Source organism: Onychomys torridus, chromosome 16 (assembly GCF_903995425.1).
Source record: "Onychomys torridus chromosome 16, mOncTor1.1, whole genome shotgun sequence".
Taxonomy (NCBI): domain Eukaryota; kingdom Metazoa; phylum Chordata; class Mammalia; order Rodentia; family Cricetidae; genus Onychomys; species Onychomys torridus.
Window position 1 is genome coordinate 66,882,471 of NC_050458.1, and position 26,339 is coordinate 66,908,809.

The 26,339-nt window shown below is 44.8% G+C and overlaps 1 protein-coding gene across 2 annotated transcripts; it reads left to right on the forward strand.

Moving 5' to 3' along the window:
• The first annotated feature begins 488 nt into the window (after positions 1 to 488).
• Positions 489 to 25,166, forward strand: Eif4b (eukaryotic translation initiation factor 4B). Of its 2 annotated transcripts, none has more exons than XM_036207902.1 (15): positions 489 to 572; positions 8,606 to 8,743; positions 10,618 to 10,826; positions 11,103 to 11,219; positions 12,352 to 12,406; positions 13,073 to 13,207; positions 15,711 to 15,848; positions 15,943 to 16,116; positions 18,636 to 18,864; positions 20,154 to 20,266; positions 21,276 to 21,489; positions 21,985 to 22,040; positions 22,536 to 22,641; positions 22,841 to 22,913; positions 23,284 to 25,166. In XM_036207902.1, exons 1-15 carry the CDS (start codon positions 560 to 562, stop codon positions 23,362 to 23,364), a joined length of 1,851 nt encoding a protein of 616 aa, XP_036063795.1. In that variant the 5' UTR covers positions 489 to 559; the 3' UTR covers positions 23,365 to 25,166. The 2 variants fall into 2 exon arrangements, with proteins under 2 accessions (XP_036063795.1, XP_036063796.1); XM_036207903.1 differs by having other exon boundaries at positions 494 to 572; positions 20,154 to 20,251.
• Positions 25,167 to 26,339: the final 1,173 nt, after the last annotated feature.

A 26,339-nucleotide genomic window follows, 5' to 3' on the forward strand; every position in this document is an offset into this window, starting at 1 on the left:
TCAGTCTGGGGATTCCTGGGAACAGGATCGGATGAGGAGCTGTCGAGGCGAGGTTGGCTAGGGCGGGTTCTGCTTCTCTGACCCCAGATAAGTTTATTAGGGTACACAATACATCAACCACACTCAGAATCCTCCCTTTGGGAAAAAAACAATCGTGGCACACCCATTCGAGGTTCCAAGCCCACTGGGTTCCATGGAACCAGCAAGTGCGGCCCCGCCCTTCGCAGGGACCTACCACCCAGAAGTCTGTGCGCCGGGAGACCCCGCCCCCGCGGCGCCCCATCCGACCCGACGGCCCGGCCGGGCCCAACGTAAAGCGTCGGGTTTCGCGACAGCTCAGACTCCACCCCTTCGGCCACATGTCGCGCAGGTCTTCCGGCCGGACGCCGCGCCACCGCCTCGCGCTGCTTTACGAACCTAGCGCGGCGGCGCCCCGCCTCCTGCCTCCGTCCTCACTTCCCCGCCCCCTCCTGGTTTCGCGTCTCCAAGCCCGTCGCGCCCGCTATAATCACGTGATTGCCTCATCCGGGTCCTTTGCGTTCTCTCTCCCTCTCCCAACATGGCGGCCTCAGGTGAGTGAGCGGCCGAGCGTGGCCAAGGACCAGGCTCCGAAACAGCCTCCGGGCTTGATCCGCTCCTTGCTGGAGTTGGGGGGCAGGTGGCACTGGCACCTTTCGGGCGTGGGAGCTGCGGCAGGCCGGCGGCACGGTCGCTGTAGGTTCCTGCCTCGGGATGTTCAGGGGGAGGGGAAGCAGGCCTTCCCCTCCCCCTCACACCCTTTTCACCCCGTTGCGCGAGGGTGGAGTAGGCAGTAATGGTGGGCTTCGGCTTCCACTGGAGGAGGTAGCGCAGGAAGGTGTGCGGGAGGCGCGAGGCCCTCCCGTAGACGCGAAGCCCTGCGCCCGCGCCGAGGCGCGGAGGCCGGGAGGAGGCGGTTGGCGCGCGGACCGGAGCGCAGGAGGCCGGGTCTCCCGAGGCGCGAGGCCGTTGCGGACCCCGGTGGGGGCAGGGGGTGGGGGGGCAGTTGGAGCGCGTGTCGGTGGAGGGGCGGAGGAGGAAAGCCGCGCTGCGGGTGCGCTTGCGCGGCGAGGGAGCCCAGGCGAGGTGGAGAAGGCGCGCCTCGGAAGCAGGCGCTCGAGTCCAGATGGGAAGCTGAGATGGGCCTGGGGTTTGCTCGTTTAGGACCTTGTACTTTATGCTTTAGTTGGCTTTGGAGTGTGACCCAGCCTCCGTACTCCAAGAGGACGCATATTAGGTTTGGATGTTGGTGATACTATATAGTTGGGGGTAGGGAGCCTAGTGTGCGCCCACGTGTTAGGGAGGAGCTGTTGGGACGGACACCTATCTCCTATGCGGTTTTCTTTCCAACTCTAATTCAACAGTATTTACTGAATGCAGACTATGCCAGGCACGGGTGGGGAACATGATCAGCTTCCATCTTGGTTGACTTTTTGGTAGTTCGAGTGTCAGGATTCAGCTTGCTTTTTGTCATATTCCTAGATAATTGGGAAATTTCCAAAAGGTGCTATTAAAATAATAGCTAGAGGTTCTGAGGTTTTCTAGCTATTTTTTTAAAGTGGGGTGTGTATGTCACTGCATTGCAAGTGGTTTGGTTTGGTTTGGTTTGGTTTTTGCATTTGCAATGGACCTGTAAGAATGTCAGTGGCTTTTAAACACCTAGCTTTAGTTTGGGAAGTACAGCTTATTTTCTCTAGAATAACCCTCTAATCTATAAATTGCTTTGTGGATTGCTACCTCTAAACTTTAAGAAAAGGTCTCTATTATTTAGCTTTGACTGTCCTGGAACTAAGTAGATCAGGCTGGCCTTGAACTCACGGAGATCCGCTTCCTCCAGAGTGTTAGGATCTCTGTGAGTTCAAATCCAGCCTGGCCTACAGAATGAGTTCCAGGATAAGCTCCAAAAGCTACACAGAGAAGCCCTGTCTTGAAAAAGAAAAGAAAAGAAAAGAAATCCCATCTTTTCTATTCTTACAGGGGAACTTAGACATGGTAAGCAAGGGTGTTTCCCCCCCCCCCTTAATTTTTGGGTTTTGGAGATAGGATTTCTCTGCATAGTCCTGGTTGGATCCTCCTGCCTCTGCCTCAAACACTGGGATCAAAGGTATGCACCCCACCCATTCAGGCAAGAACTCAACACTAAGCGAGTGTATCCCCAACCCTGGATAGAACAGCTTTCGTTAGTATAGCACTTAATTGAAGAAGCCTGTGAGATAATGTCAAGAATTGGTGGTTTCTCACAGCTGAAGAAAAACCCTTAAAGATTTGTTTAAGGCCACATTGCTTGCAGGTAGCAGAGCAGGGTCAAAATCCTGGGGACTCCAGGTTCTTGGGCTCATTAAGATGAGAAGTACTAAATGTCATACCAAGTTGAAGTTGCTATATCAAAAAACATCATCTCAAACTTACAAAACTTTTAATCGGTGAAAAATACTCACTGTCCTAGATTTACTACCTGGTCAGTTTAGTTTCTTAACGAGGTGAGATGTCTAGATGGATTTCCCTTTTATGAAGTTCCTAGTTGTGGATGATATAGCAGAATGAGGACATGGCGCAGAGGCTAGAGGCGCTAGCCAAGGCTGACAGGTTGAGTTTAGTCCCCAGAACCCACATGGTGGAGGCGGGAGCAGACTGGTGCCCCTTGTCCTCTGGCCTGTGTGCCGTCAAACAGTAGTCAGAAGTCAGAGGACGACGTCACCGTGAGCTGTCTTTCGGTTTACCCTGTGTGATTCGAACTCTTTAAAAGGTTTGCCTAGTAATATCTCTGCCCCTTTTTTCCCGTATCTATGTTACCCTCCCAGGAAGACCCCCTCTTTTAAATCAGCTCAGGAAATGTAACTTGATTAGTTAGCTCAGCACAAGTTTACCTCTAACTTGGCCTTTCAAGAATTTGGGATTGACCACATTTCTTCCAGTTACACCAACATTGAGTGGCCAGTATACCCAGAGCTGGAAATGGGTCAAGATCCAAGTTCTCTGAAAATACCAGATACAACTTAATCAGTTAGGTAAGACCAAAAGTTTCTGAGGCAATACCAGTTTCCATGTGACACCTTGCTGACCTTCAGTATCTTAGTGTCTCAGAGCTGACTGACAAATGAGACTGTTAAGTTTCTAGGAAACTTGAGCCAAGGTGAGGATGTCTTTAAAAAAAAAAAAAATACTTAAATCTGTGAGGTTTTAGTTGAATATAGTATAGTGGCTTACCTTTGTCATCCCAGCACTCAGGAGGTTGAGATTGGAGGATTGCCATCAGCTCCAGACTAGCCTGAATACAGTGAGATTCTGCCTCAGAGAAAAGGACTTTTTTTTTTTTTTAAGTTTTTATTGTGGCTATTTGAGTTACTAAAGTGGGCTGCCTCTTTACCTAGTGTGAGTTTCTTCATTTATAAATGGACATAGTTTATCTGCAGATCTCTTGGCAATAGGAATCATATTTTGATACTATAATTTGATGTAAGTTACATTAAAATTGTAGCTAGTGTATGTAAGGTGTGCTTAGGACTTTAACATAACACTCATTGTGCCGTGAGGTATTTCTTTGGATTTATAGTGAGAAAATGGTGTTAAATGGTTGCTTTTATAAAGTGCTGATCTTTATAGTTCAACAATTTCAAAGGCTGTGGTTACATGTATATAAATCACCTTTGCAAATCCCATCCTCTACAGAGTATTGCTGCATTGCAAGGATACTTAGATTTAGATGGCCAAGATGAAAAGCACTAATAAAGCCGGGTGGTGGTGGGGCACGCCTGTAATCCCAGTACTCAGGAGGGAGGCAGAGGCTGGTGGATCTCTGTAAGTTCGAGGCCAGCCTGGTCTACAAAGCTAGTCCAGGACAGGCTCCAAAGCTACAGAGAAACCCTGTCTCGAAAAACAAAAAATAAAAAACACTAATAAAGTCAAATTGTGAGTATTGTCAGTTGAAGGAAAAGTTTTGTATTGAAAAGGTATGTGTGCTTACTTTGATAATAGCTTTGAGATGTAGTTCACAAGGAAACTTTGTGTTTTAAGGCTTGCCTTTAAGTCTAGCATCTAGCACTTGGAAGGCAGAGGCAGGCAGATTTTCATGAATTTCATTCAGGCCAGCAAAGGGCTACATAGTGAGCCTCTGCCTCTCCTACCCCACCCCACAAAAAAAGGTTGCTATATACAAATAAGCTTAGTTGCATATACTTGGGGAGGGTGCGGGGGTGTTCAGCTATGTAGCTCAGTCTGGTAATTTATTTTGCCTGAGCCTCCCAAGTTTTAGGATTTACCTTTTACACACACACCCTGGGGTGGATTCTCTCTGTGGCCCAGGCTGGCCTTCAGCGGCCTTCCTGCCTCTGCCTCTCCTGAGACTTTTATTTATTGAAGTGAAAATGTCACCTGAGCAGTGTTTCTCAGACTAGAGATAGGTGGAGCTCAGCGGTGAGTGCTTGTCTAGCATGCATGAAACCAGAAAACAACAAAGTGACCTGTTCGGTAGCAAATGCCTGTCATCTCAGTGCTTGGGAGGGAGGGGCAGGATTGCTGTGAATTCCTAGACAGCCAGGGCTACACAGTGAGAATCCGCCTCAAAGGGGTGGAGGTCAGAGGAGAGAAAAGGAAAGTTGAGAAAGATCCTGATTAAAGAATTGAGCTGATCCCCCGGGCCTCCCTAATTTCAGGCACAATTGAATATGATACTTTGTTTTGTGGGTTTTTTGTTTGTTTGTTTTTCAACGTTTATTTATTTGGGTTATTTTGTTGGTTTGGTTCTTGTTCATCTTATTTATCTATTTCTAGGCAGGATTTCTCTGTGTAACAGTTCTGGCCATCCTGGAACTTGCTTTGTAGACCATGCTGGCCTCAGAACTCCGCCTCCCGAGTGCTGGGATTAAATCAAGATTTATTTTATGTGAATGGGTGTTTTTCTGTTTATCTTACATGTGCCTACAGTTCCTGGGGAGGTCAGAAGGAGGCATCAGATGACTTGGAGCTCAGTTATTGACTGCTGTTAGCTTCCATCTAGGTGCTGAGTATCAAACCAGGGTTCTCTGGAAGGACAGCCAGTACCTTCACCTCTGAACTATTCCCTTAGCTCCTTATGTTCTGTTGTGTCTTTTTGTAAGAACCTATTGGACCACAGCAGGTGCTGGCAGCAGTAGAGTGCTTGCTTACCTAGCATGTGCAAAGCCCTAGATTCAATCCACAGTACTTCACAGTAAAGCAAGATACAACAGGGTATAGTGCACACCTGTCTTGTACCTGGAAAGTTGAACCAGAAGAATCTTAAATTTCAGGTTAGCCTGAACCACTAGCCCCCCCCCCCCAATATATTGTCTCTAATAAGGTCTCTATGCTTTAAAACTAATTTGGGAGATGATTTTAAATTCTTATATTTAACTTTACCAAGTAGGTAAAGAGCTTCAGATGTATAATCCCTCTCTTTGGATTGGGCTTATATTGGTTTTTTGTTTTTGTTTTTTTTTCAAGACAGGGTTTCTCTGTGTAACCTTGGCTGATCTGGCACTCCCATTGTACAACAGGCTGGCATTGAACTCATAAAAATCATCCTGCCTTTGTATTTTGAGACAGTCTATCTTTGTGTAGTTCTGTCTGTCCTGGAGCTTTGTAGACCAGGCCAGCCTCAAACTCAGAGCTTTCTGCCTCTACCTCCTAGATGCTAGAAATAAAGATATGTGCAACCATACCCAGCCTTAAAATCTTTTTATTTTTGTGTATATGTGTCTAAATGTGGGTATATGCATATGAGTGCAGGTAGCCAGGCATCAGACTTCTTTGTAGCTGGAGTTACATGTTGTTGTGAGCTGCCTGAGCTGGGTGGTGGAGACTAAACTTGAGTCCCCTGCAAAAGTAGTCCACAATTTTAACCACTGACCCATCTTTCAAACCCTCCACAGTTGAAATCTTTTAAAGTATGCAGGGCCCTAGATTTTGGAAGAACAGAGGGCACTGGGGTATCTTTGATAACTTGTCAAAGTGGAGTAAAATAGAGTGGGACAAACATTGCTATCCCAGTTTATTTTCCTTTCAGGGTCTACTTAAAAAAAAAAAAAAAAACAGCTGCTTATGTATGAATTATTGTGGCAGCTACATTTAAGTAAGAGAGCTTTTAAGGAAATTTTAGCCTGTCTTTTGAAGCCTTTTACCTCATCTAAAAGTGATTTCTTGGCCAGATTTTTTTTGGGGGGGGGGCTTAAGGATCATAAAGGAAATAAGTGATTCAAATGTATTTTAAAGTGATTAGTTTTAATGTTTTATTAATGCTCTAGCTAATTTTGAAATATCAGGTAACGTTAGAGAAGACTGAGACTTGTTTAAACTTGAAACCAAAGGTTAGAGTTGAGAAGCCCTCATCTACAAAGTTGATTTAAGCCCTATCATTTCAGAGGGTAGATTAGTACCAAATTAATGCTGTGGTGGTATGTAAGATAGTGTATGCAGAACAATGGAGGGGGGAATACCTTAAATTCTTACTGTTCTGTTGAACTTGATTGCCTTGGCTTGACTACCACCAGTGTTTTCTCTCAGTGGCCAAAATAGACTAATGAATAGATATTTGCTAATGATATTAGTAGACAAATGAGGATTAGAATCTGACGGGCATCATTCTAACCCCATGTATTTTTTTTTTTTTTTTATTAAAAAGTATAAAATTGGGACTAAAATAATGTGGCTAGAGATGACAGAGTGGTTAACAGTACTTGCAGAGAACCCGTGTTCAATTCCCAGCTCCTACATGGTGGCTCTCTATCATCTGTGACTCTGGATTCAGGGGACCCAAGACTTTGTATTAGCTTCTGCATGAATCTATAGTGTTCTGTCTTGGATTGCATTCGGGTGATCTTATTGTTTGTTAGTTCTGGCCTAGCATGCACAAAGCTCCTTCCTGAGTTCAGTCACCAGACAACCTGGTGTGCATTCCCTTGTCACAGCAGTGAGGGAGGAGTTGGCTATATGGGGCCAGTTAGTGACCAACCTTGACTCAATGAGGGGGGCATATGGCAAACTTAAAGGTGCTGCATGTGAATTGGAGCGATGTGAGTGATTAGAACCTTCTGCTTAACTTAATTTCAAACAGTAGGAAAGTTCCCAGCTGTAGCTTGGTTTGTGGCCAGGCCTTGGCACTCTAGCTGTAGAGGAACAGAAGGGACTGAGAGAATCATGTGATCTGGCTGATAAATTGTCCATTGTAGGGCCATGTTAGTGTTAAGTTGCTTAAGAAACTACTGATTTATAGCCATCTTCTCTGTTTTTGTGGCATGTTCATTTGGTTTGAGCACTCAAATGGTTGATTTGAGGTGGTTGTTATGTCCACAATGTTTGTAGCATTCATAGCTGGCAGGGCACCTTTACTTTCTGACAGTTGAATTTGAGAAAGCAACTTTCTGTTAAGCATTGGTGTGTCAAGTTAGATTATTCCTCTTGAGTTGAAAATTAGCTGAGAATTGGAAGGTGGAGGAAGAATTCATGATTGCTGGGCATGGTGGCATATCCCTTTAATCCCAGCACTTAGAAGCCAGAAGTAAGTAAATCTCAACTAGCCTGGGCTGCATAGTGAGAGCCTCCAAAAAACAACTATGAAGCCGAGAGTTGATACAACAAAATTGCTAAACTTTTGGAGGAGGGGGAACAGTCACTGTTTACCAAGGCTGGCCTCAAACTTGTAATCATCCTGCTTCAGCCTCCATGATGCTACAATGACAGGCCAGTGCCAACCCAGCCATGTGGGATTTTGTTGGTTTGGTTTGGTGCTCCCACCCCCACTCCCTTTGCCTTACTTGTGTGTTAGGCCCTAGGTGAGTGAATAATATAGTAGAAGACATCTCACAACCATATTTCCTGGAGGGTATCACTTTCTATACCTTATTTCCCTTTCTGTACCTAAATATGCTCATATGCATAAACATTTATCTATCTCTTTGTTACATTAGTTTTGTGGGACAGGGTCTCATGTATCCCAGGCTAGCTTTAGACTCACTGTTTAGCTGAGGATAGCCTTCTTCCTGCCACTACCTACTGAGTCTAGCATTTGGAGTGTATCCTGCCACACCCGGTTTATATGGTGTTGAGGACTGAAGCCAGGACTTGGTACTAGCAAGCATTTTCAGAGGTTCTGTCCATCACTGTGAAGGGAAGCATGGCAGCATGCGGGCAGATGTGGTGCTGAAGCTGAGTGTCCATCTTGTGGGCAACAGGAAGTCAGTAACTGCCACATTGAGTGAAGCTTGAGAAAAGAGACCTCAAAGCCCACCCAGATAGTGACACTTCCTACAGCAAGGCCACACCTCCTAATAGTGCCACTCACTTTGGGGGTCTTTATAACATTGTTTCATGTCAGTTTCATAATCCGGTCATCTGACCAGTCTTCATTGATTTCTTAAAATGTCTTTAATGGTGCAAGATAAAAGTCTAAATATTTGCGGGGTGGTGGTGTCTACGCCTTAAGTCCTAGCACTTGGGAGACAGGCAGATCTCGGGGAGTTGGAGCAAGTTTCAGGACAGCCAAGGGCACACAGAGAAATCCTGTCTTGAAAGCCAAAAAAAAAAAAAAGTCTAAATACTTGACTGTCATTGAATATAATCTTTCTCTTTTCAGCAAAAAAGAAGAATAAGAAGGGGAAGACCATCTCCCTAACAGACTTTCTAGCTGAGGACGGGGGTTCTGGTGGAGGAAGCACCTATGTCCCCAAACCAGTCAGCTGGGCTGATGAAACAGACGATCTGGAAGGAGATGGTAATGTCCCTTTGTCCTGTCATTGTCCTTAGAACTATCATGCTTAAATTTTCACTGTTTCACAGTCATTTTCCATAATTTGCCTCATTTGTGATTGGAAAGGATCTTACTTTGTAGAGCTGAATTTTTTTGTGTGTTTTGGGATGTTGAGTTTATTCTGTGGTTGGCTCTCAAACTGAAAAAGAACTTTCAGAATACCTGCTGGCTGCTGCATTAAGATTAAGGGTGGTGGTAGCACATGCCCTTAATCCCAGCACTGGGGGGCAGAGGCAGGAGGATGTCTTGAGTTGAAAGCCCAGCCTGGTCTACAAGAGTAAGTTCCAGGACAGCAGCCAGGGCTACACAGAAACCTTGTCTTTAAAAAAAAAAAAAAAAAAAAAACATTGAGTGGTTAGGTGTAGTGATGCACACCTAGGTCCTGTCTGTTACTTGCTACTGTTTGAATGTACAAGGTATTCTGTATTTTCACACATAATTGGTTATAGTATACATAATTTAGCAGATCTCATTGCAGCATCACTTACAGGGATAATAAAATCCTCCACCTAAAAGAAACAAAACTTGTTGGTTTGTGTTGTTTTAATTGGTTGATTGGTGTGGAGAGTTTGTGTGATTTCTCTATGCAGCCTTAATTGACCTGGAATCCATAGAGATCCATCTGCCTTTGCCTCTGGAGTACTAGGATTAAAGGCCTGTGCTGCTATTATGCCTGGCTTTGTTTTTGGTTGGGGTACATGTATGTTTCTGTTATTTGTTACAAATTTATTTCAGACAGGTCTCTGTAGAACTGTCTGACCTGGCTTGCTATATATAGACTGACCTCAAGACCTCAAGCTTTCAGAGATCTGTTCATATCTACTCACCACCCCCAGTACTGGGATACAGGCGTGCACTACCACCTCAGAACTTCTTTGTAGTTATTTGGACATATCAGTCTAACCACCTTTCTTTCTTCCTCCTTTTTCCCTTAAAACTTATTACAAACTGATTGCTTTGTGTGTTGCCCATTTTTATAATAAAAATAGGAAATTTTGTATAGCTTATAGAATAGTTGGTTTTGTTTGGTTTGTTTGTGTTTGAGGGAAGGTAAACCTTGAAGAAAGCCTGGTGAGGTGGTACACACCTGTAATCCCTACAGTGGGTGGGGGAGACAGAAGGACCGAAAGCTTGGGCTACATAACAAAACACTACGTCTCAAAAGCAAAGGTGGAGGGGGCAGAAAACCCAAGGTCCAGCCCAGTAGTAGGCGTGGAAGAGCTGTCAGTCAGTAATGGTTAATGTACATCAAAACAGACATGAGTGCTCATTACTTCTGCTTTTCTCTAACTTATTGGATGCCCCAGAACTGGGATTACAGATGGTTATAAACCACCACATGGGTGCTGGGAATTAATTAAACCTGAGTCCTGCAAGAACAGCAAGTGCTCTTAACTCCTGAGCCATCTTCCCAGCCCCACTCTTGAGTATAACACCTCAGTGGCATCTTCTTTGTCTTTTTGCATTGCTAACGCACACCCATTATTGTCTTGTGCTTCAGTGGTGCAACCTTGTTGTGGCTTGGGCTGGTGTTGGCATGAATCTCTGGTTCTATGACACCAGTTATAAGGGAGTAGTTCTCTTGATTCTTTTTTTATTTGATTTGTTTTAATCTTGTATGGGTGCTTTTTGAGACAACATCACTTTATAGTTTTGACTGGCCCAGGCTGGTCTCAAACTTTGAGTCAGCCTCTCCCTCTATGTCTGCTAGGGTTTGGGTTGTTTGAGTGTCTCATTCTGTAGCCCAGGCTGGCCTTGCTCTCATTAGTCCTACTGTTCCATCCTTGAAAGTGCTCTGCCATGCTTCTTAATCCCTTCCGTCTGCTCTTCTGTCCTAGTGTCAACAACCTGGCACAGTAACGATGACGATGTGTACAGGGCACCTCCAATTGACCGATCCATCCTCCCCACTGCTCCACGGGCTGCTCGGGAACCCAATATCGACCGGAGCCGTCTTCCCAAGTCGCCACCCTACACTGCTTTCCTAGGGAACCTGCCCTATGATGTGACAGAAGACTCCATTAAGGAATTCTTTAGAGGACTGAATGTGAGTGTCTTAATGTTAGACTTTTATGTATGGGATGTTGAGAATAGTACCTGAAGTAAACTGATAGTGGAAGGCTGCAGAATCCAAGATGGAAAGAATACATTAATTTTTTAAGAATTAAATTGATAGCATTTGAACAGTAGATTATAGTTTGTTTTCTGGCCTTCTCTGTTTCCCCTGGAGATTTGCAGACACTTGGATGTTCCTCAGAGAAATTACATCTGAACTGACCACTGGTTTGCTGTTTCTCTGTCACTCCTTTCCTTGTCCTCTCAGATCAGCGCTGTGCGCTTACCACGTGAACCCAGCAACCCAGACAGGTTGAAAGGCTTTGGCTATGCGGAGTTTGAGGACCTGGATTCTCTGCTCAGTGCTCTGAGTCTCAATGAAGAGGTAAAGAGACATTGGGGGCAGGCCGGGGTAGAGGGTGAGCTTCACTTCCAGACAGACCAAGTCACACTCTGTCGTTTGGAGTACAGTGGTTTCCATTAATTAGGGAAGCACTTTGATGGAATTTTAGGGAAGAAGAAATGTATCATGTGCCAGGTTCCTAAAACCTGCTTAATACTTTGTCTCAGCTCATAAAATTTTACTTTTTCAAGTAAATTGCCCTAATAAAGGCAGAAAAGTAAACCAGTTTATATTAAAGGAAATTTTTTTCAAGGCTGGGGTTGTTTTACCCTAGAAACCCCTGATGACTTCTGAGAAACCCATTTCCTCTGCCACATTCCATAGTCTAACCACTACATTTGGTATAATTGTAAATAAACAGCTCTTAGAAATACTTTGACTGACTAGTGATTGGATGTCATAATCTGTATCAGATAGTGGTAAAAATTCATGGGTACAGCCAGACACACTGGTTCATACCTGTAATCTCAGCTTTTGGTCAGTATTTCAAAGGCACTTTAGAGAAGGGAAGTCGGGACATACAGAAACACTGAGTGAAAACGCTGAGGTGTAGACGACATCCTGGCTGCTGTGCCATTGTCCTGTTTGAATCAAATGCTTTGCTAGAGTAGTTGTGATTTTGTTTGTTTGTTTTTTGTTTTGGTTTAGTTTTGTTTGGTTTGGTTTTCCAAGACAGGGTTTCTCTGTAGTTCTGGCCGTCCTGGAACTCACTCTGTTGCCTGGCTCTGCCTCCGGAGTGCTGGGATTAAAAGTGTGTGTCATTACCACCTTTCAATTGGTTGTATTTTAGTTGTCTCCTCCGCCATTTTTGAAGCTGTGTCTCTTCCTGTATATTCTGGGCTGGAACCTGGAGTGACCCTTTGGCCTCTGCCTCCTGAGGGCTGTAATTATCATCAGCATGTTAACTGATTGACAATTGCTTTCAGCATGGTTAACAAACGGCTAGAGTTAATTCCATTATATGAAATTGGGCTTTGGGAAAACAAAAGGATTGGTTTTGTATTCATTTAAGGCCAACTTTGTTAATTCTTCTAAGTTTATTTTAATCTTTCAAATCTTTATAAGGGATTTTTTAAGTCAACTAGGGTTGGTTAACAGGGTCCTGCGCTCTCAGTCTCTAGGTAACAGGAGGATTCGAGTGGATGTTGCTGATCAAGCACAGGACAAAGGTGAGAAAACTGGGGGAACATTCCAAGTTGGCAGTGGTCCAGGGAAGTGGTGAATCCTATAATAAGAGTTCTCAACTAGTTTTGCTCCATGTGGGGCACTGTTAAAGGAGATTTGCCACAGATGAAGGGACTATGGCTGGTAACCAATAGATACAATCCAGAGAGTCATCCTGTCTGCACCCCCAAAGAATTCCCAGCCCAAAATATTAGTAGGTTGAGATTTCAAAGCACGGGCTGGAGAGAGCTCAGTGGTTAAGAGCTCTGGCTGCTCTTCCAGATGACCTGTGTTCAATTCCCAGGACCCATGACAGCACACACCCGTCTGTAACTCCAGTTCCACGGCTTCTGGCATCCTCACACAGACAAGCAGGCAAAACACCATAAACATAAAATAAAAATAAATTATATATTTAAAAATTTTCAAAGCACTAACTAGCCTAATTGGACCTTAAATCTATAATTAGAATTGCTCAAGCTGTACTATGAAACAGATAAATATTAAATTAATAAAAACACATTTGAAGAAAAGAATCAATCAGTTACTTTAGAGAGGGCAACTGCAAGACCTGGGCCACTAAATGATGCTAGTGCAGTAGAAAATAGAAACCAATGAGATGTGGTGCGAGAGGCTCTGTGAGAAGTGAGCTAACTCGTCTTTCTCTGCAGACCGGGATGATCGTTCTTTTGGTCGAGATAGAAATCGGGATTCTGACAAAACAGACACAGACTGGAGGGCCCGCCCCGCCACCGACAGCTTTGATGACTACCCGCCTAGAAGAGGTGACGATAGCTTTGGGGACAGTAAGTTCGGTTTTCTGAATTCATTCTGGGTGTGTTTGTAATAGAACATTTGGGGTGTGACTTAGAGTGTCTTTTGTTTCTGGTTGTGTAGAAGGTGTTTAGTTTCTGTTTGTTTGTTTTGTCTTGTTAAAAATACAGAGTGTTGACAAATTCGAAGAAGGATTTATTAAGCTCCTAGTAAAGAAAAACTTAGCAGAACATGATTTTTTATAAAGAATCATAACTGGGGCGAGAGATGTAGCTGGATCAATTAAGTGCCGAAGTAATTACCACACCAGGGGGAGAGCCCAAGGTGGACTCCTAGTCCATCTCCCCCACCTTTTTTTGTTTGTTTGTGTTTTGGGTTTTTTTGTTTGTTTTTTGAGACAGGGTTTCTCTGTGCAGTTTTGGTGCCTGTGCCTGTCCTAGAACTCACTCTGTAGTCCAGACTGGCCTCAAACTCAGAGTTCCGCCTGGCTCTGCCTTCCAAGTACTAGATTTAAAGGCACGCGCTGCCATCGCCCAGCCTGCCCCTGTAAAAAGCCAGGTGTGGGGAGGTAAAAATAGGCAGATCACTGGAAGCTGTCCAGGCTCTTAGTGGGTATGCGACAGGTCAGTGAGAGGGACCCTGTCTCCAAAAACCAAGATGGACAGTATCTGAGGGACAAACCCAAGGATGACTTTCAGAGAACTTGAAATTTGTTCACTCAAAACGTATAGTGGCTGCACTTTGTGCTGAAGGCAGTGTGCAAAGAATCTGGTCTTCACCAGACGCTGGTGACAGTGGAAAAGAGATTTGGGAGTGTGGTGTGAGAGGGCAGAGGAAACAATGCCCCGTATTTGCCACCTAAATCCAGGGAGAAACACTATGGATAAAGTGATTCACCTTTCTTACATATATGAAAAAGGATCAACACTTTATAAAGATTTGAAGATAATAGACTTCTTCATATTATAACATGTATGTAATAACAAGAATAAAATTTAAAACTCAAGGAAAAAACAAATTTGAAAGCAGCACTGTGCTGTGTTAAGTTTGTGGTTTCACTGTGGTCCTGGCTGGCCCGAGTCTGGGTCTACATCTCCCTCCTGTGTGCTGAGACTGTGACAGTTTTATTTCTGTCAGGTGTGGTGACCCACGCCTCTAATCCCAGCACTTGGGAGGCAGAAGCAGGTGGATCTCTGAGTTTAAACGAAGACAGCCTAGTCTACACCAAAACACTGTCTTTTAAAAAAAAAATTTATTTTTAATTGGGTGTGCGCACTTTTTAATGGAGTTTGCACGCAAGTGTAATGTCTGCAGAGACGGTGAAACATTAGACAGTGAGCTGCAGTTAAAGAGACAGTTGTCACCCATCTGGTGTAGGAACCAAACTCGGGTCCTCTGGAAGAGCCTTAAGGAGCACTCCTACACAGGGCCACTCTCCAACCACCACAGCTTGTTAAGATTTATTTATTATGAACACAGTATCCTGCCTGCATGTGTCCCTGCAGGTCAGAAGAGGGCACCAGATCTCATTACAGATGGTTGTGAGCCACCGTGTGGTTGCTGGGAATTGAACTCAGGACCTCTGGAAGAGCAGCTAGTGCTCTTAACCTCTGAGCCATCTCTCCAACCCAGTACCCACCCCCTTTTTCTTTTTTCTTTTTTTGTATGATTTATTTTATGTGCATTCGTGATTTGTCTGCATATATGTCTTTGTGGGGGTCTCAGGTCCCCTGGAACTAGAGATGAAGGCCAATGTGAACTGTCATTTGGACACTGGGAATTGAACTTGGGTCCTCTGCAAGAGCAGTCTGTACCCTTAATGCTGAGCCATCTCTCCAGCCCCTCCCCCCCTTTAAACATTTACCTCAGCATAAGTTGGGGAGGTCAGACAGCAACTTTTGAGAGTCTGTTATCCATCCTCTGAATGGATCCTAGGAACAGGATTCAGGTGGTTGGTTAGAGCCCTTATATGCTGAGCCATCTGGCTTCCCTGGTCCTCACACTAAACTTTTTGAACCAGTCTTTGGTGGTTTTGTTTGAGCATAGAAAATCCCAGCTGTATTCTGTTTTATGCTTACATGTATTTAAACATCATATTCTAGAATTTGTTATGGAATACATATTTTTATCATCACCCAAGAAAAAAAAAACTTTAACCCAGCAAAATTTCATCATGGGAACATCCTAGAGCTGTCATTTTGTGGATGTGTTTTGTTTGGTTTTGACAGGAAGATAACCTTGAACTCAGTCCTCCTGCTTATACCTCTCAAGTGGTGTTCCTAGGGCAAGCATTCTGCCATGAGCTCCATTCTTAAAACCCATCAGGGTTTTGGTCTTTTGTTTGTTTTTGTTTTGTTTTTATGAAATAATTAACTACTACGAATTCAATGCAAATGGTTCTCATTTGAAGGTGTGATTGAACTATGAAAACTGAATCAGTGAATAGAACTCATTAAACCAAGTTGATCGAGTGAGCTACCACATTCTATTAACTGTGGGAGGGAAGTGTTGTTACGTATATTCTTTTCTTTCTAGAGTATCGAGATCGTTACGATTCAGACCGGTACCGGGACGGATACCGAGATGGGTACCGGGACGGCCCACGCCGAGATATGGACCGCTATGGGGGCCGGGATCGATATGATGACCGAGGCAGCAGAGACTATGACCGAGGTAGTCACAGTAACATTCCGTGAAAGCTCTTCAAGAATTTGCTTTTTGCTTTGTTTCCCTTTCTTTGTGACCACAATTTGAGATCTGTTTACAGGCTATGACTCCAGGATAGGCAGTGGCAGAAGAGCATTTGGTAGTGGGTACCGTAGGGATGATGACTACAGAGGAGGTGGGGACCGCTATGAAGACCGGTATGACAGACGGGACGATCGATCCTGGAGCTCCAGGGATGATTACTCTCGGGACGACTATAGGCGTGATGACAGAGGTACTCGCTTCCTATCCTTTCATTGTGGGGCGGAAAGTTAGAAAATTGCAAATACCTTACCCACCTCAGCTTTGACACAGTTGTCGGATGTAAAGGAGGTAGCAGGGCACAGTGGACAGTTGGATGTGGGTGACATGGTGAAATGCACAGAATCTGCTCATCTTAAAAGCCTTCAAGGGGCTGGAATAGCTCAGAAGTTAAGAGCACCGTCTGCTCTTCCAGAGGTCCTGAGTTCAGTTCCCAGCAACCACATGGTGGCTCACAACCATCTATAATGAGATCTGGTGCCCTCTTCTGCGTACTAGATAGATAGATAGATAGATAGAGAGAGAGATAGATAGATAGCCAGCCAGCCAGCCAGCCAGCCTGCCAGCCTGCCTTTGCATATAGTAGATACTTCAGTTACAATGTAAAAAACAGCCGGGTGGGTGGTGCTTTGTGCACACCTTTAATCCCAGCACTGGGATCTGTGTGAGTTCAAAGCCAGCCTGGATGGCCAGAGCTGTACAGAAAAATGCTGTCTCCCAAAAAAAAGCCAAAAAATTTTTATAAGCAGTAGAAAAGTAAGCATCCTGTCTTTCAAATGAAGAAAATGAAAGTCCCAGCCAGTAATTGGTGTAATAATGTTAAACGAGTATTACTGATTTTATTAGTGTGCTTAAATAACAACCACTTATATTCTTAAGTCTGATGATGCTATCTGAAGGCTAGTTTATCTGGCCTAGAAAGAAACTGCTCTGTCTATAATTTTTTGACATCTTGTAATAGTTCTGAATGTTTTGTCATTTAATCCAGGTTTGAGAAAGAAATTTACTTAAGTGAGCAAAATTATAGTCTCGGTTGTCCTTGAGTCCTGATGTTCTCTTTTACATGGTCCCTTCCCTGCCCTGGTGTCTCCCCGCTGTCTTCCATATCTTCTCTCTTGGGTGCATGCTCATTCTTCATGATCCTTTAACTGTTATTGAACAAAGTCTTAATATGGTATCTTTTAAAAGCTGTTGTTACTGGTAGTGCATATATTTAATCCCAGTACTCGGGAGTCCAAGACAGGCAGTAGATCTATATGCTTTCCAGGCCAGCCATGTCTGGCTCTTTTCTATATCTATAAAATCTGATTTTCCTACCAATTTTGGCTTATTGTACACAGAGACCATCACCTATCCTTGTAGCTTTTTGCATACTATCTAAACATAAATTTGCTCAGCTGTTGAGTTTGTTGATACATGGAAACTTTGAAGGAAAAGGAAATGCTATAATGGGAGGAGCAATGGAGGTCAGTAAATCGTAGTCATTCCATTGTCTATTATGCCAAGTATTGGCTGTATATTTTGTGAGCCTGTTTTATCTTGAATGTAAAGATAATTGCTCCTTAACTAGTTTGAGCAGTTGTAGAAACTGTGGCCTTAACATCCCTCATAGAAGGTCTGGAGATGGTTCATGGGACAGTGTTGCTATGCAAGCAAGAGGAACTGAGTTCTGTCCCAGCACCACATAAAAAACTGGGCAAGAGGCTGGAAGTGCTGGCTGAGCAGTTAAGAGCACGTTTGTTCAGTTCTTAGCACCCACATGGTGACTCACAACTACCAAAACTAAAGTTCCAGGGGATCTGTTGCCTCTGGGACCTAAGAAGTCACCAGACACACATGTGCTACACACACATGCAGGCAAAACACTACACATGAAAAGAAAAAAGCCAGGCAGATTCCTAGAGCTCACTGGATGGCCATCCTACCTTAATTAATAAGTTCTAGGTCAATCAGAGACCCTGTTCAGAAAAGAAGGTGGACAGTGCTTAAGAAATGAGTATCCTAAGGTCAACTCTGGCTTCTACACAAAAGCTAAATAGTACATTATTTCAGTACATGAGCATGTGTAATAAAGGTATAAAGACAAATTTTAGCGTTTATTGTGAGAAGGCAGTGCGGGTGGGCGTGTATTGATTGATTGCTTAAACCGGATAGTCGCGCTCCCTGGCTTGCTTTCTAGTCACTGTACCTTTCGTGTCAGTTTCTGAACTAAGGGTGTAACCAATTTTAGGTTTATTCTGAAAGTACTCTTGACAATGTGGAAAGAAAGGGTATCGGACTATTTAGAATTTCCTACAAAAGTCTAAGAACTAGATAGAATCTCTTTGGCTGGGAAAAATAGCTTATCTGTATGTAAAGTGCCTGCTGTGAAGGTGATAAGAGTCTTGAGTTCAGACCTCATTTTAAAAATGGTGAACTGGGTATGTTCACCTGCATATATAATAGGGTGGTTGAATTGTATAGGTAGATCCTTGGATTTCTCTGGCCTTGACATTCATGTTCTCTCCCATACACACACAATGGTGCATACACATGCACACTCCTAGAATCTTCCCTGTCGTATTGCTACAAGGTCTTTCTCGCCTGTTGAAGACACTCATCTTCCAGACCAGATCCTTGAATAAGATCACGAAAGCTGTGTCTGGAGTCTGGCTTCTAGCATTCACCTTCTGATTATTTGGAAACTGTTACTTAGAGTTTCATTTAACTTAGGTCCCCCTCAAAGACCCAAACTGAATCTAAAGCCTCGGAGTACTCCTAAGGAAGATGATTCCTCTGCTAGCACCTCCCAGTCCAGTCGAGCGGCTTCTATCTTTGGAGGGGCGAAACCTGTGGACACAGCTGCTAGAGAACGAGAAGTAGAGGAACGGCTACAGAAGGAACAGGAGAAGTTGCAGCGGCAGCTGGATGAGCCGAAACTAGACCGCCGGCCACGGGAGAGGTGAGGCTGTCTCTGATTAGGGGTTTCCTTCCTGCTGCTGAGAGGGGGCATTTGGGGGACGGGGGTGATTGCTGTTGTCACTGAGCAGTGTTTATTGGGCAGAGTGAGAGAGTGGTACACACTAGAGACTTGGAGACCTGTGCTACACAATAGATTTATCCAGTTCCTTCTTACTGTATTTGTGTGGATGCCCATATAGAGATCAGAAGGCAGTTGTGTGGGCCTGGGGCACAAAAGTCAGATCCTCAGACTTGGCTGGAAGTGCCCCTAGCCACCAAGTCATCTCACCATCCTACATAATCCTTCACAAATAAGATTACAGGCTGGGTGTAGTGGTATGCTCCTTTGGGAGACAGGCAGGCTGATTTCTCAAGACCAACCTGGTCTGTGTGACTCCTTAAAAACACACAGAAAAAGACATTTTCTGTCTTTTAGGAAGGGTATCAATGTCAGTTAAAACCCCACTAGAGTGGGGTAAGTGGAAACCAGAAAGTGCTGATCGTAGTAACTCATGCCTGAAATAATTCCAGCACTCAAGCTGCGGCAGAATCGCCATGAGTTTCCTTGTCTACAAAACAGCAGCAGCAAAAAAAAATTATATGTACTTGTGGCTTGGGCTTGGTTTGGGGGGTTTTTGTTTTTTGAGACAGGGTTTCTTTGTGCATCTTTGCGCCTTTCCTGGAACTCACTCTGTAGACCAGGCTGGCCTCGAACTCACAGAGATCTGCCTGGCTCTGCCTTCCAGCACTGGGATTAAAGGCATACGCCACCACCACACAGCGGCATACTTTTGGTTTTTGAAAGTGTCTCACAGGCCAGGCCAGAAATCACTAAGTGAGACAAGCCTTGTGCTCCTTCCCGCCTCTGCTGCCCAGGTGTGGAGCTGCAGCACCAGCCTCTGCAGCCACTTAACCTTCATTGTTTCTGTTACTGGGGGAATGAGGGAAGGAACCTAGGATTACTTTGCCTTTCTTTTTGTGTGCTTGTGTGTTACTTGTTTGTTTCAGGGATGATAAGAATTAAAGTGTTTTTGTTTGTTTGTTTGTTGTTTGAGATAGAGTCTATGTAGCCCTGGCTGTCCTGGAACTTGTTTTGAAGACCAGACTGGCCTCAAAGAGAGATCCTCTGCCTCCTGAGTGCTGGGATTAAAGACGTGCGCCACTACCCAGCTTATAGCCGTTATTTTCTATAAACAGTTTGTGTTGGGTTCATGGTGGCCTTAAGTGAACTACACACCATTTTTCTCTGCCTTTTTTTTTTTTTTTTTTTTTTAAATCTCCATTGTGCAGACACCCAAGTTGGCGAAGTGAAGAAACTCAGGAAAGAGAACGGTCGAGGACAGGAAGTGAGTCATCGCAGACTGGGGCCTCGGCCACATCTGGCAGAAGTAAGTCAGACCAGGGTGGGTATCAGTATTGCTGTTTCCACAATCAGAGTATGGAGGGACTTTGCTGTGTTGTGTTCAGACAAGACCTCTACATAGCCTTAGGTATCCTGAAACTTTATAGACTAGACTGGCCTTGAACCAGTGGTGGTAAGCAAGGGCTGGAGGGTTTTCACATAGTACCTTCAAAAGCCTGAGGAACAGGCACCAGAATAGACTTAAATGATCTGTTGACTACCTGTCCCTAAAGATAATACTTGACTATAGATTTGTCTTGTTTTTTAACATTTATTTTGTGGAAGAGTGGGGATTCATGTCATACCTTGAGGTTAGAGGGAATTTTGCAGAAGTCTGTTTCTCCTCCACCATGAGTGTTCTTGACACTGATTGAATTCATTTATTAGCGGGTCTTGGTAAGAAGTGCCCATACCTGCTGAGCCATCTTGCCAGCCCCTGTTCTGTCTCACTAGTGGATGTTGTTTTTTCAGAACCACTCACAAGTATACTAGTGTTTCAGTACAGCTCCCCGCCCTTCCCATGCTGTGACCCAGTGTTGCCTAAGCTCTCCTACCTCCAAGTTTACTTGTACTTGACATTTTAAAAGAGCTCAAGGCCAAAGCGATTTGTAAATTGAGCCAAATGTTGTAAGAGTTTTCTGGAGATGTTTCACGTTTGGAGTAGCCCAGTAACATAATGTAGTGGTCCTTGTGGCTAGGTTAAGTGTGGTGTTGGTTTGTGTAGCCCCTTTGATGGCGTTTGTACTTCAAATGTAGGAGGCTCCTGGCGAATCAGGCCCCACAGTTCCAGAAAACTTTATGCAGCAAGCACAAGTGTATCTGGCTTTTGTCCTGTGAAGGCAGTTGTCTCCTTGACAGATTTTCCCTTTCTGTATCCATAAAGCATCTTTCTCCGAATGACTTTAAAGCCATCGGTTTTTGTGTAATTATCACTGTTAGTCAGACCAGTCTCTACTGATGGGACGGGAGTGCTATACAGTGTGTAGACAGCGAGTCTCCCCTCTCCCCAGATACACGGAGGAGAGAGAGTGAGAAGTCTCTAGAAAATGAAACCCTCAATAAAGAAGACGACTGCCACTCTCCGCCCTCCAAACCCCCTAACCCTGACCAGCCTCTGAAGGTGATGCCGGCCCCTCCACCAAAGGAGAATGCGTGGGTGAAGCGGAGCTCTAACCCTCCTGCTCGATCTCAGAGCTCAGACACAGAGCAGCAGTCCCCTACAAGGTGAGTAGGCCTGCAACAGCAGCTGCTTAGCTAGCTGGAAGGTGCCCTGAGGGGCTGGCCTTTGTAGTGTCACAGACGAGGTTGCCTCCTGTATAATTCATATCAGGTGTCTCATAACAGGGTCTGTTTTCTTGGTTTTTGTTAGCTAGTTGGCATCATTTTGATGGATCGAAATCAGCTGTGGTGGGAGTATTTATACGACAGATCTGTAGACATGTATATTGGGCTTTGCCCTGAGACTACTGTTAGTGTAACCCTAAAAGGTCATGTCACTTATGTGACTTAAGGTTCTCTTAAATTTTCTCAATATTTACAAAGAGAAGACTGCTGCTAACCTTGCTGGGTTGTAAATTCCAAAGAATATGGCACTTGAGTGTGGAAATGACTGCGGCTGTTGTCTTTCCTGTACTTAACTATTAGTGTTGGGTTTCTGTAAAGGGATGAGCTTGTGCTGCCTTTCTGTATGAACTGAGGGTTGACTGCTTGCTTCTCTAGTGCTGGAGGGAAGGTGACTCTGACTCAGCCCTCTGAGGACGGACCATCACGGAAAGGTGAGCCTTGAATACAAACACATTCAGGAGTTACAAGTTCAGCTCCCAGAACCCATATGGTGGTTCACAACCGGTCACATCTCCATATTCTTCCAGGGCATTTGATGCCCTCTTCTGTCCTCCACAAGCATCAGACATAGGTGGTGCACGTACATGGAGGTCGTACTCATGAAATAAAAATAACTTTAAAGAAAAATTCAAGAATTAAGCACCTTGCCCAAATTTTTGTTTTTCAAGACAAGGGTTTCTCTGTGTAGCCCTGGCACTCGCTGTTCTCACAGACCTGCCTGCTTCTGCTGGCATTCACTACAGTGGGGCTTTTGAATCGGCCTTGTTTGGTGTGCTTGCGTGTATTACAGGAACTTGGGGAGAGGGCCTTTGGAGTGGGGTGAGTTTCCCTTAGCACATGTTTTCTTTGGCTTAAAGGAAAGCTAGGACAGGGAGATAGGTTACTTGATACGACTTTAATTTGATTTTGTATTTCTGCTTAAACAGATGAAAATAAAATAGATGGGATGAGTGTCCCAAAGGGCCAAACTGGGAGCTCCAGTCGTGGTCCTGGAGAAGGAGGGAACAAAGACCACTGGAAGGAGTTGGATAGGTATGTATAGTTCCCTCTTACCCATTTAGAAATCTTGTGATGTTAGATGCAGGAGCTTTTGTAAAGAAGTTCTTGGCTTTCCCAGGTGTTACCAGGTCTACCACTGAACAAACTCCAGTCACAGTTTATTTGAGGTATCTGAAGTCTGCGCTGTCCCAGTAACACTGTTGAATAGGTGGTCTGTGCTTTGTCCCTGTAGGAAAGATGGCAAAAAAGATCAAGACTCCAGATCTGCACCTGAGCCAAAGAAATCTGAGGAGAATCCAGCCTCTGTAAGTGTCGTGCGCTTTCATCACTTCCAAGCTCAGGTCTGCAGCAGACTCCTGTTTTCTTGAGACTGGAGAAGCTGGAAATGAGGCAGTGGTATTTGTTCAAATTAGTGAAAAAAGCTAAGATGGGATTCTTGTTGATGAGCCAACCTTTCTGAGCCCTCATCCTTTTGGAAAATAGAAAGAGGATGTGTATGGCTGGTGGACTCACTTGTGACCCTGGCTCTCCATGATTGCTGCAGAGGAACATGCTACCCTTAGAGAATTCCTGAGCTCTGAACTCAGCTATGCCAAAACATTAACATTCTGCGTCTAGGTATTTGGTAGGAGAATCTCAGCAGGCCCTCCATTACCTTGTCCCCTTCTGTTACAGAAGTTCAGTTCTGCAAGCAAGTATGCTGCTCTCTCCGTGGATGGTGAAGAAGAGAATGAGGGAGACGACCACACTGAGTAGACCGACCTCCACATGCTGTGCTTTCTTCTAGTCTCTACCCCGGAACACTCAAGAGCAAATCAAACCTCTATCCAGACAGAAAAAATAAAACTCACCATCTCCTGAAGACCTTTCTTAACTTTTTTTTAATGAAATGAAATTGTTTGCATGCTGCTGCAGCCTTTTAAAGTATTGAAGTAACTGGAGAATCACCATTGTAGCCAGAGATGTGGCCACCACTTTTGAATGGGGAAGTTGTGATGTGTTCTGATAATACCAGCGGCTACCTGTGTGACTAGTTCCTGGGGCTCCGTTCAGCAGAACTGTAGTGACAGTGAGGCAGTAGAGAAGGGACAAGGAAGAGTGAGATGTCTACCTTTTAATTCTTATCCTGGGGTGGTACCTATGAATTCCCGAACATCATCTGAATAAACTTCCCATCCTTGGAAAGGTAGATTTAGTCTCTCAAGTTGTTTGAGTCTCCAGGCGGGTGCCAGTCCTTCTGCTTTAATTCTGACTTAACTGGGGCCAGCCTAGGGGGCATTGTTTCTTGTTTTTTACCCCCCAAGGGGGTAATTGGGAGTGAGTCTATAGGCCACTAACAAGTAGTACCGCTTGGGGACCAAAATGAATGGGAAACTCAATCGTGGTTTGAAAAGCTTTGAGGGAGTGATCAGTTATTTTATACCAGGTAGTAAGGGAAATGGCATGACCTCCGATAAACACATGAATAGAAGGATGGTTTCCTGGATGAGGAAGCATGTAGCGGGCGTGGGAAATTCGTCTTCTAAAATCTGTCCTTTCTAAAGGTTCGAATATATCCACATTGTTTCAAAGCCTTGTCACTCTGGGCATCTCATGGTCTAGATGACACTGTCAGCCTTCCAAAAGCAGCCCCTGCTCTCACGGGCGTTTTATCTTGGTCACCAGAAGCTGTGGCCTGAGGCTCTGTGGTATATCGTTGATTCCTGCCCCTGTCTTCTGCTGCTTTTGCCCCGTTGGGGGTCAGAGTATTTCAGTTGATGGACTTAGGTGGTGAATAGGGGTATGAAAATGGGGGAGTTGAGTTAAAGGTCTTCAGCCTGGATGGGTGTTTCTATACTTTTCTTTCCCTGGAACCCCACACTAGTGCTTGGGTTTGTAATGTGACCTAGACTGTGGTTTTCTGCTTAGAGGAGGTTGGTTTCTTGACTTCCCTCAAGAATAAAAGAATGCAAAGAACTATTGAATAAGGTCCTGGCTTCTCTTGCACAGTAGCTTGACCTGTCTGCGTTGATCTGCACCTTTGTGTAGGGGTCAGCTCCAAAGTCAGCAAGCTTCCCTGTTGTGGGACGGCAGGGTACCTGCAGGCAGATGAAACCTTGGTCTTAGTGTGCAAGCCCTAGGCCTGCTGAGCAGGAGCACTGGTTTAGTGTGCTGCAGCAGTGGGCATAGCAAGTTGCTTACCCAGTGGACCTGATTGGCTAGTAGCTAGAAAGGGGCTTTTAGAGAGAGACCCACGGTTGATTGGGTATTTAAAACCGTTGGTTGTAGACAGTGAAAAGGTAGTTCGCCCTCTTCATGTCTATTTCCCTTCAGATAGTTGCACCAGAAGAAAGCTGTTCTGTCCTACTCTCCTACTTTGCTCCTCTGTCAAAATAAAAGCAGGGGTTGACTTATGTCCCGCTCCTGAATACATGTAAAATTTGTACAAAAATATCTTCTATGAAAATGATTTGTAATCTGTAGACATTACTTGGGAGATGTCTTGAGATGTAAAATCCCATCCTTTGGGTTGAGGGTTTTTTGTTTTTCTCCAAATAAATCCAGTCTTTAAAGTTGAAGTTACTGCTGCAGTTTTTGGATACCCCCCTGTGTTTAAACTGTCCTCACCTCTTCCACGTCTCCAGCCCTTGGGTTTATGTAGCAGTGGAGGTAGGCCTCATTACATAAAGCCCGAGGTTCGGTGCCATGGTTACTTCCTTCAGTCCCAGCCTTTGACTGGTGTTAACACCCAAGTGTGGATGTGACCTGTGCAGCCTCCTTAAACTGACTCAGCCACCCGTGAGGCCAAGTGGTGCCATCCACACCTACTAGAGTTGCACACAGCAAGTTGCTTGGGGCACCAATGCAGAAACCACTGTTCTTCTAGATAACTCAAAGTTAAAGATTTCCTGACAGATCTGGTTGTTACTGGAAAGCAGGAAACAAGGTTAGGACAGAGACAGAACCTCTGGAGTCAAAAGGAATTGGAACACATTTGAGGGAGCTGCTGGCCATTAAGGGCAGGTGTGTGGGGGGGGTGATTTTGTTTTCTCTGTGTAGCCCTGGCTGTCCTGGAACTTGCTCTGTAGACCAGGCTGCCTCAAACTCCTATAGCTCACCTGCCTCTGCCTCCTGAGTACTAGGACTAAAGGTGTGCAACTCCACCACCTGTTTCTCTTTTCTAAGTCCAAAACTGGCAGGGTTGGGTAGGGATCCATGAGTGGCTGTGCTGTGAGAGCTTTTCAGTGTGACTAGATAGAGGGTTTCCTAGGCTTCACCCCAGAAGCTGGTCTCCATAGACCTAATAGCTATCCAACTGGGAGAGACCAAGGTCTGAGAGGAGACTCAGAAACCAAGTTGCAGGGACAGGGCTAATCAGTCCTCACTGCCTGTCAGCCAGCGGCATGCAAAGCAAACAGGATGCTTAGACTCTAACCTAGAGTCTAGGCTGGGTATACTCCAGGCGCGCACACTTGCTTCCTCCTATTGGAGCGGGCACTGTGCTCTGGAACCCAAGGTAGTGAAGGCCCAAGTTCATGCTAAGAATCACCCCAAGCGCTTCACTAGCTCACAGCAAATATTCTCAGGAACTGAGCTTCACATCTGCTTCTGGGAAGCAACATTTGACAAACAAGCTTCGTTTCTCAGCAACTATTATAGCCCCCAGGGCTACAAGTGAAGGGGGACTTGCTTTCCCACCTCCACAAAAAGTTTGGAAGAGAATGCTGTCCCCCGCCCAGCTGCAGCAACCT

What these genes read in the sequence shown, in the direction of transcription:
- Eif4b (XM_036207902.1), top strand. An exon ending in GACCGCCGGCCACGGGAGAG is followed by an intron (nt 18,865 to 20,153) that starts GTGAGGCTGTCT and finishes TCCATTGTGCAG; the next exon opens with ACACCCAAGTTGGCGAAGTG. An exon ending in GAGCAGCAGTCCCCTACAAG is followed by an intron (nt 21,490 to 21,984) that starts GTGAGTAGGCCT and finishes TTGCTTCTCTAG; the next exon opens with TGCTGGAGGGAAGGTGACTC.